The sequence below is a fragment of the Brienomyrus brachyistius genome, chromosome 4, assembly GCF_023856365.1.
Source record: "Brienomyrus brachyistius isolate T26 chromosome 4, BBRACH_0.4, whole genome shotgun sequence".
Taxonomy (NCBI): domain Eukaryota; kingdom Metazoa; phylum Chordata; class Actinopteri; order Osteoglossiformes; family Mormyridae; genus Brienomyrus; species Brienomyrus brachyistius.
In genome coordinates, this window is record NC_064536.1 from 25,157,422 (window position 1) to 25,174,230 (window position 16,809).

A 16,809-nucleotide genomic window follows, 5' to 3' on the forward strand; every position below is an offset into this window, starting at 1 on the left:
CACTAATTTAAGATTGACTATAACAATGGGAATTGTACAAACTTCTTCCTACAATACACTGATTCATGTCCGTTTCTGAAAGGCTTTAGTGTGTCCATGTAACTGCCGGGTATGGGCTGAGGGTGTGCTGATGCTCTTCCAGCTCTCGGCCACCAGGGCGGCCTGCACTTAGGTGGCACTAAAATCACAACGTTGGGAGCGGTGACCTACATAATCAAAGATGGATTAAGTTGCTTGCTTATCACCTATGCAAATCTGAAAATGCTATCTGGGATGTTTTCGCCTACGGTGACCTAACTTTAACTCAAGAAATTAAAAATACAACTAGGTCAGTTGCTGGAGAAGGCCTACCGCAGAGGGGTCCACTGAGAATGGTTTTGGAAACTACTGGCTTAAATTGATAAGCCAGCGATCAAAAATGTGGGTCGCTGAGGCCCAAACGGGGGCTGGTTTTAACCTGAGCAGTGCTCGGTGTCCCTCACTGCGCTTCTGAAGGTGGCCCACTATAGATGAAGTCACCCAAGATGCCCCTAGGTGTCGCAGTTTCTCCTCCGTAAGCTTTGCTTTCAATTTCTCCGGTTTTCCACTCCGTTCCCCCCCCCTAACCCTTCGCCGTACTCCCTGCATCTTTACTGTGATATAGAATCCAGGAAGAAAAAAATCCAGCTGATCTCTTTCCGGCCTGCTGCGCCTGTATTTCCTTTCAAGGCGAACCGCATTCTCGTACACAGAACTGTGGGCCAGCAACGGCTGCTGGCGGGGAGGCGACACGCGTCCGCAATAGGCGAAGGAGCATATTTTATATTATTTATAATATATAGGGATCCGAGGCGGACGGGAGGGACACCGTGCGCATCGAAGTAGCGCCGGCCAGGGGATCTCCTGCCGACGTTGAGGTGTTAGGAGCGGGGATTTACAGGAATGCCTCGGCTGCATGGAAGGCGCGGAACACCGACGATCGCGCCGGACTTCTGCACCGGCTCGCCTCCGCTGATCACCGCGGAATGAACGGCCGCCCGCGTCGTGTTGCCTCTGCGTTTCATATCGCCGCCGTCCTACCTCCACATTCATCTGTCGCCTCAAAGAGGACCGCCTCTGCTCCTATAAACATCGCACACGTACGATCCGCTTATTCCTGGTGCACACGCATTGGGGAAAATCGTACGTATAAATTCCGCACTAGCGATCTTGAAGATTTGGATTTTTTTTCTTCCTCCCCCCTTTCGCGGAGGTTGCAGAGACGTGCGTGTCGGGCTGTTCTTGGTATACACGCCGGCTGTAAGTGTTTATTCACGGTGTTTATTTGTATGCCTGCGGTTGGGCGCAACAGTAACCCAAGTGCACAAACTATTGTCGTACAACAGCCGTCAGAGGGATCGGATCTTGGAAGGATGTTAATACCCAGGATGGAAAATACACCTTAATTACTTTAAATTATCTGGCTCTCTGCCAGAAGCATCTGGAAAGGATAACACGGAGATAAAATTCCAGGTTGGAAAAAATAAATATTTGATTGTTTTTTTTCTTTTTGGGTTGGGGATATATATCCAATTAAATGAATGTGTGACGATATTTTGTTTCACGTGGCTGTTTTTAAATTATTGCACAAACGACTGTAAGTTAATGTTTATTTTAAAAACAAAGTGAAACGAAGCAGTTTTTCAGTTTTTAGCGTAAACGGCATATGGAGAGGGAAAAATCATAACATCTATTCTCGTGTTTTGATTTATTTTACTTGGTCAGCGTAGAGGCTGGATATTTAGGTTATGCGTAGCTGGCTGTTTAGACACGCTTTTTAAAAAACATTGACATTATTTTTCCCCCCTACAAGCCGCGATCCCTGGACTTGTTCTTGTGGCACCCGGGCACCGTTATTGACGGAATCACCGAAGCGCACCGGGCCAGACGGCCACCAGTATCCGCGGCCCCGATAGCTGGCATGCAGATGTGAGGATGTGCGCTGCGAGGTTCGGGGGGAGCGTCAATGGCTGCGCCGAAGAGCCTGCAGCCGGCACCGGGACCGGCCTGGAACGGATCCTGCACAGCCTGGAAATCGGCACGGTGCTCACCGTCTTCTACCAGAAGAAATCGCAGCGACCCGAGAGGAGAACCTTCCAGATTAAGCAGGACACCAGGCAAATCATCTGGACGCGGAACCCCGATAAGATCGAGGGCGAAAGTAAGTATTTCTGCGCGATTTGCCGACGGCGAAGACAAATATTGTGCTGTTCTCTTCGCGGCTGGGTGTCCTCAACTCCACCCACCCTGACAGGCGATGCTGCCCCTCTGAGAAAGAAACCCTCTCCGGACTGTCGTAATCACGCTCTCAATACTGCCCCTTTTCTAACTTTCAGTGCGATTGCAAGGTTGATGAGCTCTAACTGGAATTTAGCAGTCAGTAAGAGGAAATCTACTCATATTTTATAAGACAAGATGGCATAAAGTGTTTATCACGGCCGCGATTTTACGTACATATCATATTCATACATAGGCCTAGCGGAAAACGTGATTTTATATGGAGAAGAAATCCATTCAAAAGTTTGCACCATCTATTAGTCACTTAGTTGTAACATTTCATTTTTAGGAAAGGGGCAATTATCCTGTTTCAGTTTGAATTAGATCTCACCAGATGACAGAGTTACATTTCAAAGCGCTGTTTGATGTTTAAAACCGCGCCGTATGAGCGTAGAGGCCGCGGATTTTACCCGTGTTGCTTAGCAAAATTTTCAACAGGATGAGTCTCTTCTGTTTTTACAGCTGTGTGTTATATTGGTTCAATTTCTTTATCACTTGTGTAAGAATTCGGTGTCCAAACTTTCAGTGGCCATTTAATTAACCACTTCACTACCTACTGGCGTCCCATTGGAAATGCAGTTGTCAGTCAGCTGTTGGAACTCAAGCCCCCGGGAACAATGTGTGTGACTCCAGACCCGCAAGCAAACTGATCCTGAGAATTAAAGCTTCTTTATGCTCCCATGGCACCTGCCCCCCAGGTGCACACTTTTTCCAGACATATTCTGATCTACTCTCTCTCTCTCTCTCTCTCTCTCTCTCTCTTTTGCTGCAACTTACTAATTAGAGGACTGATTGGCTGAAGAGTCCTCACACCTGGGTTTGAACAGCTGACCTAAAGGTTACCCCAAAATCCCGCATAAACACCGGCCCTTTACGGATAAGATCTGCCATCCTTGCTCTAGCCTCTTGTTCTATGGATCCTCTTCCACATGCATAGTGCTGAGTCACGTTTAGCGGAGAAGGGGTCTTTTCTCCCCGTGCGCTGAAAGCTGTTATTTATTCAGCGTTTAGAATACAAGGGCGGTCTGAGGATTCCGAACCAGTACGTTCCCTACTGCCAGCTTATGCTGTTTCACTTTGCGGCCGGATGTCGCACTGTATGGAATGGTTATCCTGAGGACAGCTCGAGTCATGATTTTGCTTCTGCCAGAACCTCTACCCCTCCAACAGAACTGAGAGACCTGGAGCTTTAACTGTAAATATTTGACTGCTGTAGGCTGAGGTGCGTCAGATGGCCTTGTCTTGGGCATGATGCCACCAGAAGGATAAGGTTTGACCAAACAGTGGCAGGTTGAAACACGTTTGTTGATCAGAAGTAAGGCAGACGATCACCCTTACTAGTTACTGAAAAGCTGCCTCGAGCTGTAAGTGACCTGCGTCTTAAATGGGTAAACGAATGTCTGGGGCTCGGGGCTTGTTTTGCTCCGGCATGTTCGTGGGACGTGCTAACAGGAAGTAGCTGGCCGTGGTACTTCCTGAGGAGGGGTGTAGCTGGAGGACCGTTGAGCTCTCTGTCAGTATGCAGCGACCGTGCAGAGCTCAGCTGCCCCCCCCCGGTTCAGAGTCACAGAGCCCGGCTCGTGGCCCATAGCCCCCCCGGCCAAGCCAGCGCCTCCTTCCAGCAGTCACCCACGCCCTGCGCTGCGTGTGACCGCAGGAGCGCCTGGTAAATCATTCAGTGCGGGGGGGCGGCGGGTGCGAACCGTCTCCCCCTCTCCTCATCAATTACAGCAGCCGGCCACTCGCCTGCCTGCCCCCCCCGCTGATGTGGGTGATGCCAGAATCCCCCCCCCCACCTAACCACATGGGGGCACATTCCAAGAACCTCATGTGTGCGTCTCCTCTCCCCCCCATTACTCCTCCCCCGCCTCCTCTCCACTATCCCCTTCTCGCTCGAGGTTGAACTTTCGTCTCCTCTTCCTTAGTCCTGGGTCTGCTCTTTCATTCTAGGCTTTTTCTTCTTTCCTTTCCTCTCCCCCTTTATTCCAACCCCCCCCCAACTCCATTCCTCTTTGCCACTCCTTCCTTCCGCCCTCTTTAAATTACGGGGTGTTTGGCTTTTTCCGCTCCGACATTCCTGACGGGACGGAGCGTGAACCCGCACGTCCGTCTCCTCCCCGCTTCCCCTCGCGGGCCACTCTCTCTCTCTCACAGCTATCTAGGCATCGTCTATTTCTGACCTCCTTTGGCTGGATGGAAAAAGGCACAGAGGCACCCCAGCCCGGGAAGGTCTCCTGCAGGACCCCTCAGTGTCTCCTGCACTGGCCCCATTCTGTAAAACCTTCACCGGGTGCTTTTGTGTGGTTATACTTTAACACCATTGTTCTTTGCTCAGAAATATAAAGCCGTACAGTACCAGTCAAAAATCTGGGCACACCTGTTTTAATGCATCGGTGTTACTCACCTTATAGTCACCTTATATAATGGGCTCCAGGCAATGCAGTACAGTAATACATATGAAATATTACGATGACCAAGCAAAGTTTAACATCTCAAAACTTCCTCAGATTTTACACTTTTCTAAATAGCCCCCTTGACAGCATTGAAGACTCTCGGCATTCTTTCAGCTAGCTTGCAGATGTAGCCACCTGGGATGCTTCTCCAACAGTCCCGAAGAAGTTTCCACAAATTCTGGCCACAAGCTAGCTTGCTCTTACTCTTTGGTCCAACTCATCCCAGACCAGCTCTGCAGAGTTTAGGTCGGGGGATTGTGGGGGCCAGGTCATCTGACACAGCACTCCATCTCTTTTCTTCTTCACAAGATAATACCTACTGCATAACCAGAAAGTGTGCTTAGGTCCGTTATCTTGTTGAAACACAAATGATTTCTAGTGGGAGTGTCCAGATTATCGACTGGTCCTGTAGAAAGACAAATATACACAAATCCGCAACATATACAGTATTGTGTAAAGTCTTAGGCAGTCGAAGAAAATTGACCTTGGCAGTAAGTGTGTATTTGCTCAGCAAAAAAGCACACAATTTACTATCGGAATATTTGCAAATTAGCAGTGGCAATAACAATAAAAGCAGAATTTCTTCTGTTCTCCAAAAAGTCACAGGCATCTTGTTGGACGGCTATATGAACATAGCTTCAGTTCCCAAACCTCTCCTCACGGGCGCCCCAGCCATCCATCCATTTTCCAAACCGCTTATCCTACTGGGTTGCGGGGGGTCTGGAGCCTATCCCGGAAGCAATGGGCAAGAGGCAGGGAACAACCCTGGATGGGGGGCCAGCCCATCGCAGGGCACACCCACACACCATTCATTCACACATGCACACCTACGGGCAATTTAGCAAGTCCAATTAGCCTCAGCATGTCTTTGGACTGTGGGGGGAAACCGGAGTACCCGGAGGAAACCCCATGACGACATGGGGAGTACATGCAAACTCCGCACACCTGTGACCCAGGCGGAGACTCGAACCCGGGTCCCAGAGGTGTGAGGCAACAGTGCGAACCACTGCACCACCATGCCACCCCCCACAGTACTATATATACATTATTATTAATAAAAAAACACAGATATACCGAAAGACCCCATAAACACGCATAGCCCAGCCCTAACCTTAACCACAGGTAACCTAACAAGATACAAGACTTTTGGAATTTTTATTTTTTTGATTATAGTCGTGGATTTCTATAAGATTGAGGTTTATATTGTGGGCACCTAAAAAGTACCAGGTTTTACAACATTGTGGGGATCCTGTCTCATGGAGAGCAGGATGAAGTAGGTAAAGAGAAGCATTCCCGCGCAAATGCCTGTGCAAATGGCCGAGAAAGGTTTTTGCATCCCATCCAGCGTGGACCCCAGCCTTGTGCTCAGTGCTGCCCTGTGCTGCCTGGGATAGGACTCCCGGGACCCTGACTGGGATAAGAGGCGTGAAGATGGATGGATGTATACTTAGGACATAGAGTGTGCCGTGTGTGTTTAAAAGAGGGGTGTGTCGTGGGGGCGTTTTGATGGATGGGTCCGTGATGCAGAAACCTGGACTCAGCATTCTGGCTACAGTGGTGATAGCTTACCTGCAACGCCACTTACTGTCCATGACCTGTATAGCTCCACATATGCTTTGCATTTAAAGCTGACTAGTATGACTTAAAGCTGCTGTAACATGGAACTTGGTATAATATCCCCTTTAGGTAGGTTCTAGATTTTAGGCCACTTAGTTAAATGCTGCTGAAATGACCATTGCCTCTGAGTGAGTCCCTGCTTTCAGCTGCGCTTGTAATAAGCTCGTGGGAGTTTTACTTACACAAAAATGCTCTGAGGGCAGAACAAAAATGATTGGTTCAGAGAGATGCCCAATCATATTATAGAGGAGGTGCGACCAAGAGATCTAATTAGTTGGTTCCACCTCCTCTACAATCTGATTGGTTATCTCTCTAAACCAATCATTTCTTTGTTCTGCCCTTAGAACATTTTTGTGTAAGTAAAACTCCCATGAGATTGTAATAAATTACGTGTGAATGGGAGTACCTTTAATTAATCATGATGTGGTTGGTTTGGCATTCTGTGAATTTTCGGGTGTTTGTTCTGAAAGAGACTGTAAAGAGTTATTTTGTTTCATTTATCTGAACCATCCATATCGTCCTAGCCTACTTACCATTCAGCATAGTTTTGAATACAATTATGATCAATAATGAGATCATTCACTTTATTCACCATTATTCCATAGTCCCCAGGTCAGATGTAAATCATAGTAATTGTATAATTTATTCCTTTAAATTAAACTGAGTATTAATTAGGAATAATTTGTTATAATGAACAGAGCCAACAAAAATGAGGGCTCTCAATTGTGACTGAGGTATGTGAATCTGTAGCCAGTAAGTTTGTTTCATATGTATGTATGTTGTTTTATAATAAGCCAGCTCATGATTGGCTGATGGTGCCGTGGTCCCCCTGGCTGGGCTGTGTGTGTACATGTGTGATTGCATGTGTCTTGTGTCAGATAGCAGACTGTTTTTTTTTTTTTGGGGGGGGCAAAAGGGGCCATGCAGGAAGAAGGGGGGGAAGACTGAGGTTATCCTTGGGAAGGATGCTGTCATTCAGGAAGATAAGAAGACTTCAAAAACAAAGGGGAGAGGAAGGATTAGCGTAAGGATTTTCTTAGTGTTGGTCTGTCCCTGCGTGATGCCATTTACCATTTAACCGCAGTATGTGGATCGGTCACGGTTAGCGTTTTGGTCTAACTATAGCTGCACTAGTAGAATGTGTGCTGTAGACTGGGGCATGGCATTTTCAGTCGTATCCCACAATGCACCTGTAACTGAGCTTCAAGTTTGCGATTCCACTTTAAATAGTGTTGCTTGTACTGGGTGGAGAGGGTGAGCCTTGGGCTGGATCATGTGTCTGATGGTGGCATTGTTGGTGTTGTTGTTGTTGGTCATTTTCCTTTTTCGTTCGGCGTGTGTTTTTGGGCTCGAGGACCTGGACTCGTCTGCAAAAGTCTATGTGGTCAAGTCTCTACAAAGCAGGCCCTGGCACTTGTTCTGAACCGTAACGGATTTGGCGAGTTTGAGGGTGAAACGGCAGGTCACTTGAAACTAGATTAAATCCGCCCATCGGTCGTGTGAAGGACAGACTGAGTGCTGTTGGCCTGTCCTGCCGCCGTCCAGTCAGCGGGGGCCACCGCAGCCCCCCCTGGCGTGACCTGGACCCCTCAGGGGATGGAAAAAGGCGGATATCGTGGATGGAAAAAAAAGCAGGACAGACAAAGGAGGTGGGCTATGCAGGCAGCCTGGAGTACGTCAGTGGTCCACTTTTCAGTCAGCACCAGAACCAGAGCACGTCTCCTGGGCCTTGCTGTGAGACTGGGACTGAAAGAAATGGGTCTCAGGCTGGATTCTGGTGCCTCCCTGTCGGGTCAGAGACCCTGTGTTGTTCCTGTCTGGTCCAATGCACATTATGCAGCTGGTACTGTTGGATCACCGTGTGTGATACTCTGTCAGTACAGACATGCAGAAGCCACGCCCCTCCTATCCCTCCCTCCTATGCCTCCTCCTGTTGCCCTCCTGCACATGATTTTCATCATCCTCTCATTTACGGCTCTTTGTAGATGGAAATGAACGAGTGTGTGTGTGTGAGAGAGAGAGACAGACAACACCCCCAAAAGTTTGCCTTCCCTTCTTTCCTGTCCTCTCTCCCTGCCTCTATCTCCCACTCTATCTCTATCCTTCCCCCTCTCCCTCACCCCTAGCACATGCACAATCTTCCCTCTGCCACCAGTTGGCACTCGCCCTTCCCAGTTTGGTGCTCGCTTGCCCCACAGAGCCTGGAAGCGTGTGCGCTTCCACGGCTACCTCGTTTAGGGTTATGGCCCCCTCCTGAAACTCGAACCCCTCACCCTCCCTGACTCTGCCGGACCCCGCCCCTCCTGAGTCAGGTCGGCGTGTGGCGCGGCTGTTATTGCTGTTGCGTTTTCGTCGCTTCGGAGATATCAAAGGGATTTTTTTTAGCTTTTATTCAGCTGTAGAGCAAATGGCCACTTAGGGTTAGTCTCAGAGGCGCTGCAGGACCCCTCCCTGGGTCTGAACCTGCAGCCTCCCGCTTGGGGTGGCCCAGGACGAAGGGTGTGGGCCCGGACACAGCCGGGGCCTGTGGCTGGGTGGCGCCGTGGTGAAGGAGGTGTGGCCACCGCACGGATCTGTCTGCGTGCCTGTGGCATGCTTCTGTTTCGCCTGCATGCCCGTGTGTGTGTGTGTGTGTGTATGTGTGTCCAGCATGGGACAGTACAGATCGTTGTTGCCAGATGTATGCAGAGACGACCTTTGTCCCTCTCCATGTTTATTTAGCACTCCGCAGAGATATTAACCTCATACACAGGGGGCACATTCTGTCACCAGCTGTGCTGCCTTAGGGGGTCATCACTGGGAGTGATTATTACTTACATACTGCCCATTTATTATATACTTTTTATTGTACTGTTTTTGTTATGTACAGTACTGTGCAAAAGTCTTAGGCAGTCCAAAGAAATGTTTAAAGCTGTTTATCTGGGTAGCAAGTATACTTTGGCTTAGAACAAAAAACATTAGAACTTTTAACATTAGAACTTGTGCAAATTAAGAGTAACACAATAAAAACTAGTAATAATTTCTTCTGTTTTCTAAAAAGTTACTGATATCTAGTTGGATGGCTAGATGAACACCGCTTCAGTTCCCAAACTTCTCCTCAGGGGCACCTCAGTCGTTCCACGATTTTGTTAAATTTCACCGACAGCTCAATTAAATAATTAAATATATTGGTTTAAAAAGTCAGTGACAGATTGACTAGCTGTATGAGCTGTGCTAGTGGCCAAGTCAAAAAATACATGACTGCACTGGACGGTCACTGCAAATACTAGGATGATTTTAGCAGAGGTTCTGAAATGACTAAGCTGACACACTTTGACAGGCATATCATAGTTTTACACCAACACGAGGATAATCTAAACATCATTTTCTTTGCCTGCCTAAGACTTTTGTACAGTACTGTACGTTTTAAAGCTTTCTTATTCCGGTGTGTATATATACAGAATAAATTCTGGGGATCAAAGTTCTGGGACTGGACCCTATAACCACCTGCTGAAAAAATCCCAGGTTAATCTGATTGACTTGATGCCAGGTGATGTCATGGGTATTGAGGTGCTCTCTTTGGCTGAGTTTTACCGGGGGGCGGGCGTTGATGACCTGCAGTCCTCTGACTCTGACTCTGATTGGCCGGCAGTCGACATCCGGGAGATCAAGGAGCTGCGATTGGGCAAGGCCTCACGGGACTTCGAGCGCTACCCAGAGGAGGCCCGCAAGCTGGACTCGGCGCTCTGCTTCATTGTACTTTACGGCCTCGAGTTCCGGCTGAAGACCCTCAGCGTGGCTGGTCCGTCCCCTCGCCTTGCCCCTCCCGCTGCCCTCGCTCCTTCCTTTCCCCCACACCTCCTCGCCTACTTGCATGTTACTGGGTCATCCTCACTGCTTATACATCTTGCATCAGGCTCTTTTAGATAGCTCTCTTCTGCCTGAACATCTCTCATCATCATCAGGACAAGCCTGAAGATCCAGAATGTTTTTTATGGTTTTACTTTAATATTTTTGGCTAATGTGAGGTATCACACATTCACAGCTGCATTAATCCTGAGGTTAGTTCCAGGCCATGACCACATACCCTCCTGGGGCAGACTAGCCACTTTCAGGTTCCTGGTCTCAACCCATAACCACCAGCTTCCTGTATACTTTCATCTTTTGGTATAGCAGCAGTTTCCCTGCTGGGTTTTGGATCTGGGACCCGTTTGATCTCAGGTCCAGATCCCTGCGCCGATGGCCACCCAGTAAGGTGTTAAGTGTGTCTCTCTGGCTGTTTCCCATCCCTGCCCCCCAGCCTTTAGTGAGGAGGAGGTGAACATGTGGATCACGGGTTTGAACTGGCTGATAGCGGACACCCAGAGGTCCTCAACCCCACAGCACATCGACAGGTGAGCCGAGGTGATGGGGAAGTCAGTCCTCTGTGGAGAAGCAACCTTACTAAGCAGATGCTTTTATCCAAAGCAGTTTAGAGAGCCAGGCCAGCTAGTCCCTAAAGCAAATGGGTGGTAAGGACCTTACTTAGGGGCTCACTTTGCTGACACTGGGGTTTGAACCAACAACCACCTGAAGATTGACACACCATTTTGCTATTACTACTGTTATTTCCTGATTTATTCCTGTCATTAAATTTACCCAGTTTATACCCAGTAATTCAGGGCCAGTGTTACATACAGGCATGTGTTAGGTTCCAGTCCTGTCTTCTTATTCAGTATGTTGCCTTATTTCTCATATGGGACATGAGGCCCCGAATCTCCCTAGCGGTTGTGCTCCATTTAAACGGAACTCAGCCAATAGGAAGCCCCATTCCTAATATTTTTGGGTCTAGACCTAAAAGATGATGTGCCTGCCTCCCTCGCTGCCAGGATTCGACCCCAAGTCGCGACATCTTGGCGGCTGTAAACAAACAGCTGGGGCCGTGGGGGTCAGTCGCATTGGGGTGGGAGGATGTCTGACTGCGGAGTTTAATGCAGGCCTTTCTGTGTCGTACTCCATGAATAATAAATAGATTTTTTTTTTGGAGTGTGGTTCAATTTGGAAACAGATTTTTGGAATGGGAGAGGGGTGGGCTGGGGGGTTTGGGACAAGACAGGCCGGAAAAATCCCCCTGGTGTTTATTTAATCTCACCTTTGTTTGTCCAGTTAATTCGGTCTGGAGTAAACACACATCTTCTTGGACCTTCATAAACAAATGTCCTGTTTGGCTGCTTCTCCGTCGCCTTCGTGCCCCCTATCATGCATGTGGCGCGTCCTGCCAGCCACTCGGGGTGAATTTAATGTGAGTTGCTTAAGGGAGCCTTTGTGCGTGGCTGGGGGGGTGGCGGCGGAGAGGTTTGGGGGGGGTGGAGGGCTGGTTTTGCATATTCCATGTACACTTCCCTTCACACAGCTTGACTTTTTTTATTATTATTCTTTTTTAATCCTTCTCCAGTTTAATTCTGTACTCGCCCATCCTGTCACAGAGTCTGCTGAACTTGGTCTAACCTAGAACAAGGAGCTAACCCCCCCCCGCACCCCAGCCCTGAATGGGGGGGGGGGGCGCAATATGAGCTGTGCTCTTTCCGGTTATGGTCTCCACAGCTCCAGATTTCTGTTTGACAAATGTATCGGGTTCCTTAGCCGTCCGGCCCCCTAGCTGCCATCTCACACACCTTGTCTTCCTCTCTCACAGGTGGCTGAGGAAGCAGTTCGAAGCCATGGACCGCAACCATGAGGGCAGGTGGGTGAGGCCGGTCACCCCAGGCGGCAAAATGTTCCAGGTTTTTCCGTCACTCCCCATGGGCTGGGCTCTCTTCTTGCCTGTCTCAAGGCCGACAGAAGCGTTGAGGACCCGACGGCTCTTAGTGGTGCCTGGTTAAGAATCACCCGCCCCACCGCAAAGCATTTCCCCCTCATGTTCCCTGAAGTCTCGTGTTTAACTCCGTCCTGCTCTCCGTCGCTTCGGCTCCCTGAGTCGGCCTGCTCCCGGAGGCCGTGCCATCCGCTGTAGGTTGGGGCTTTCCTGGAAAAACCCCCACCTCTCTGGAGCTATTAACAGCCAAGACAAACTCACCAAGCTCAGTTTCTCCTAAACAACTTCTGAATGAAATCCAGCCTTAGGTGTTTACATGTGAAATTCAATACAAGTTGAATTAGCAAAACCATTATTATTCATATATTCCAAATCGTCTGCTTCGTCAGTGTGTTGATTTTAAACAGGTGAATCATAATTAACTTTATTTAATAATACACATGTTCTGTAATGCTGGTGTAACAGTGCAAAGTGACGTATTTTTATCACTTTAACAAATGTTTTAATTGTTTAATTTTGAACAGGTGAATCGTAAATAGCTTTATTTAACACATATTCTGTAATGCTGATATAACAGTGCACAGTGACATATTTTTCTAATTTATATAAATATTTTTTTATATTTTTCCTTACATATTTCAGGACTTGCCTAAGTGGTATATTGAGTTGAGGTTGTGCTAATAAGGAAATCATGGTCAAGAAATCGTCTCTTAGAACTGATTGGATGAGGGTTTGAGGGGCGGGATCTAGGCCGTTATACGCCGAAGCTCTCATGTTGCCAGGCAATCAGCAGCTAACCAATGAAATCAGCTGGTCAGCCAGAGCTTGAGATGTCGTAGCTCTTGGTAAACGTGATGCCAACAAGGCCACGCAGGGCTGAGGGCGGCATTGGCACCACGACGCCCCCCTGCACAGAGGGGGCCCCGTTTATTTTCATTTTGGCTGCGGCTCTCAGTGCCTCAAGAAACAATAGAGGTGAAGTTTGGTGGCAGGAGGGTGGGGGGGGATGTAATGTCAGAGAGGGGCCTTGCAATTCAAACGTTGGGTGAAGGGGGGGACGGAATTGCTGGATGCATAAGAGCAGAATGTTAAAATAAAATGAAAAAGAATCCCCCCCCAAGAAAAAAAAAAAAAAAAAGAAAATTAAATTAAAAGCCAGATCCAGCCCCACCCTAGCAGGAAGTGAGGTCCGGAACAAGCAGCAGGCCTGCCCTGGCCCGATAAGACCGGCCGCCCCGCGCAACAGGAAGTGATGCGGCATGGCCTGCTTCCCAGCTCCATGCACGAAAAGCAATGGTCAGGTCAGAGTGGGGGGCAAGGAGTGCAAATACGAGTAAGCAAGTCCCCGCACGCACGCCAGCATAGAGTTCCCATGGCTATTTCTCACCCGGAACATTCCGGCACCTGTAATTCCTGTCACGGATGTCATCCGGCAGCTCATTAACTAATTTCTTCTCAACTTCTTTACATTACTTTATATAAATATCGCTTGAATCAGCCACATAGCAGCAGCCTTTGCATTGGAGCGGCGTGTGGCTTGTGTCAGAAGAGCTGCGGGTTATTTGCTGGCTTTACTGGATCTGCCTCCCATTGTCCTTTGTCCGTTTCTGTTTGGATTGAGACGGAACACCAGTCGAGGGTTTCCGTTGGCTGTATTTTCTTTTCATGGAAATCACCCCCCTGGAGGCCAAAAATAGGAACTGCAGCCCAAACCAACAACACAGTCCCCGGCAACAATGGACCGGCTATAAAGTTTTCCAAATGCTGTCGATCGTATTTCGTCCAGAGGCCTCGGCCTGTTTCACAAGCAGGCGTGCCGAAAAGTGCTCCACGGGGATTTTCCAGGAGGAAGTCAAGAAAGAAAGAAAAGCAAAAAAAGCCAGTGGAAACATAACGCCTTGGAAATTGTACATAAATATCACAACAAACAGGGAGATTAAGATAAGGTGGACAGGCAAAAAAGTGACAGATACTGATCGCTATACGCATTACAGCAGTAAGTTTTCACGCACGTGAAGTCGGCTCTTTTTCAGCAAAACTAGATTCCGGGGAGCCGTGTAACGGGGGTTTGCTGTTTTCCAGCTGTGTTTCTGGCTGCCTCTCTGTGTGACTGACAGACTGACACAGCATCTTAGTGTGACAGTTTCATTCCTGCACGCGTGATAATGATGCATGTGCGTTTGCACGCCTGGGTTTTATTTCATTCTTAAGGAGAAGGCGTCCCCGCAGAAATACCTCCTGAATAACACTGTGGGCCAGCTTGTTACAGCACCCGCAACAGGCTGCTTATTGGGGATGTTTCCCTGAGTTAAAATGTTGCATTTTGAAAGCTTTTGTTAATAATCAGATTCTCATTTTTCAAGGTCATGTGCCCACCCCCCCACCCCCCGCACTCTCCTTGTCCAATGCTGACCTCCTATGCTCGCTCCCTGAAGTCCTTATAGGAAAATGAAAGAAGACGGGGGGATGGGGGCAGTTCTCAAAAGGGGGATGTAATGGGGGTTTTTGAGACTCAGAGACACAGCGTCCTTCTGTCCGTCTCCTTGCCCCCTGCAGCATCACCGTCAAGGACGTGAAGGTGCTGCTGCCCCAGATCAACTACCGCGTTCCCAACATGCGCTTCCTGAAGGACAAGCTGCAGGTGAGCCAATCACAGTGCTCGTAGCCCCATGTGACACATGTGTTAAAGCTGCACGTCCTATATCTGGCCAAAATATGCCATTAATATTCAACTATACAGCATGAAGTACCTAAATTCTCCCGCACACATTTTATAATAGAAACATGAGGATTAATTATGACAACAGAAGCCTTTTTATATGTATAAATAACATTAGTTACGTTTTTTTCACCACGATGGGTTGGTGCCCTGTCCTGGGTTATTCCCAGCCTTGTGCCTGTAGCTTCTGGGATAGGCTCTGGACCCCCTTCCTTCAACCTTGCATAGGATGAGTAGGTGCAGGTGATGCATGGATGGATGGATAAATGGACGTTTTATCCACCATATCTTCATATAGTGGGATATTTTTCTGAAGGTTCCGTAGAACTTGGATCTGCAACCTTCGATTCCAAAGCTGTGATCCCAACCTGTAAACCTGCTTGGTTGCAAATTTTAGGCCCTGGAAAGTAACGTTAAAATGTGGATATTAAGATTTAAGACCCTTTAAGCTGCATAGTCTTACCAGAACCTGATAAATAAATGCGTCATACACCAACAGGTAGCGTGGTCGTGGATTCCAGAGAGATCCCTGCTCTGTATTTCATGACTGCCACGGCGATGGCTGATTGGGTGTGGGGTGATTCATGGAGGCAGCTGATTGGGCGCAGGGTGGTTCGCAGTGGCGGCTGATTGGACACAGGGTGATTCATATCGGCGGTCAATTGGCCGTAGGATGAATCACAGCGACGAGTGAACGTGCTGCTATTTATACGGTGCTAGACAGCTGACGCATCGCCGGCAAGTTACTGTCAGCGAGAACGGCGTCCACGCGATGCGGTCGGTGATCAGGACCCCGAGCAGAACTGGCGTGATTTCGCCTCACAATTGTTCCTTTTAGTACCTGCACTGTGCTTTCATTCATAGTGGTGTGTGGAGGGCACATTTCGAAACTTTATTTATAGCACGGTGTGTTTACAGGGAACCTGTCGGTACTTTAGCCTCTGGCCTGGTCACAAGCTGACTTGTTTAGTCAGAGTATTGGCTGGTAGATAGGTAGCTAACTGAGTGTCTGGTGGAGGCGGGGATGTATTCAGGGGCCGGGCCACAAGGGTACTGGCCCCAGCTGAAAGCTGATTGGTTCCCCTGTCAGTCATTGATTCAGATCACATCATTGGTTAATAAAATAGATGGCCCCACTGTTTGAATTATGACCCCTCTTATACTCCCCCCCCCACCACCTTAAATGAAATCCCATAATCACCCCTAGGTTAGGAAGTGTTTGGAGTGAGAGGTCTGTGGTTTTGGAACGTGCCTGATGGATCGAGGAGAGTCTGGAGAGTCCCGGACAGGGAGTCACGGCTGTGTTTTGCTTGGTAACCGTGTCTGGTTTGCTTCTCTCCTGGGCCAGTATCATTGTGAGTTGTCAGCTGTGTGCTTTTCTTCCTCAGATGTGTGGGTTATTGCTCTGAGAGGAGGGTCTCAGTTTCCTGGTGTGTGTGTGGGGGGGGTTGTATTTACCACATTGTGGGGACCAAATGTCCCCGCAATGTGTTACATCCTGTTACTTTTTAATGGGGATATTTCTCAGGTCCCCACAACATACACCTCACATTTGTAAAAAAATCTTTGAATGCACAGAAGTAAACTAAAAGCCTTGTATTTTGTTTGGTTCCTTACGTTTAAGGTTAGGGCTGGATATGGGTCAAAGTTATCATAGTTAGGATTAATATGCCCATAGTAATGAATGGAGAGTCCCCACAGTGATGGGAATACATGGATTGTGTTTGTGGTCGTTTGTTTGTGTCCCAGGAGGTGGAGGCCCGCTGCGAGCTCTCCTACCCCCACTTCGCCCAGCTGTACAGGACGCTGATGTTCGACACTCAGAGGAGTGTGAGTCCAGCTCGGCACTCGTCCCACAATGCAACAGGCACACACCCACACATGCCACGCACCAGAGGTACTTTTCCTGGCAATCTGTAGCGCCGCCCTTGTGTCCCACCCCTTACAGTACG

The 16,809-nt window shown here is 48.5% G+C and overlaps 1 protein-coding gene across 3 annotated transcripts in view; it reads left to right on the forward strand.

The window, feature by feature from the left end:
• Positions 1-305: 305 nt before the first annotated feature.
• Positions 306-16,809, forward strand: part of LOC125740147 (1-phosphatidylinositol 4,5-bisphosphate phosphodiesterase gamma-1-like) — a 34,803-nt gene continuing 18,299 nt past the window's right edge. For 2 of the 3 annotated variants that reach the window (XM_049010989.1, XM_049010991.1), the window contains exons 1-7: positions 306-1,491; positions 1,832-2,179; positions 9,997-10,146; positions 10,645-10,738; positions 12,019-12,066; positions 14,695-14,779; positions 16,607-16,687. In XM_049010989.1, coding sequence (XP_048866946.1) covers positions 1,954-2,179; positions 9,997-10,146; positions 10,645-10,738; positions 12,019-12,066; positions 14,695-14,779; positions 16,607-16,687 — 684 coding nt within the window. In that variant the 5' untranslated portion in view covers positions 306-1,491; positions 1,832-1,953. The remainder of the gene's footprint in view (positions 1,492-1,831; positions 2,180-9,996; positions 10,147-10,644; positions 10,739-12,018; positions 12,067-14,694; positions 14,780-16,606; positions 16,688-16,809) is intronic. The other variant, XM_049010990.1, reaches the window with a different exon arrangement.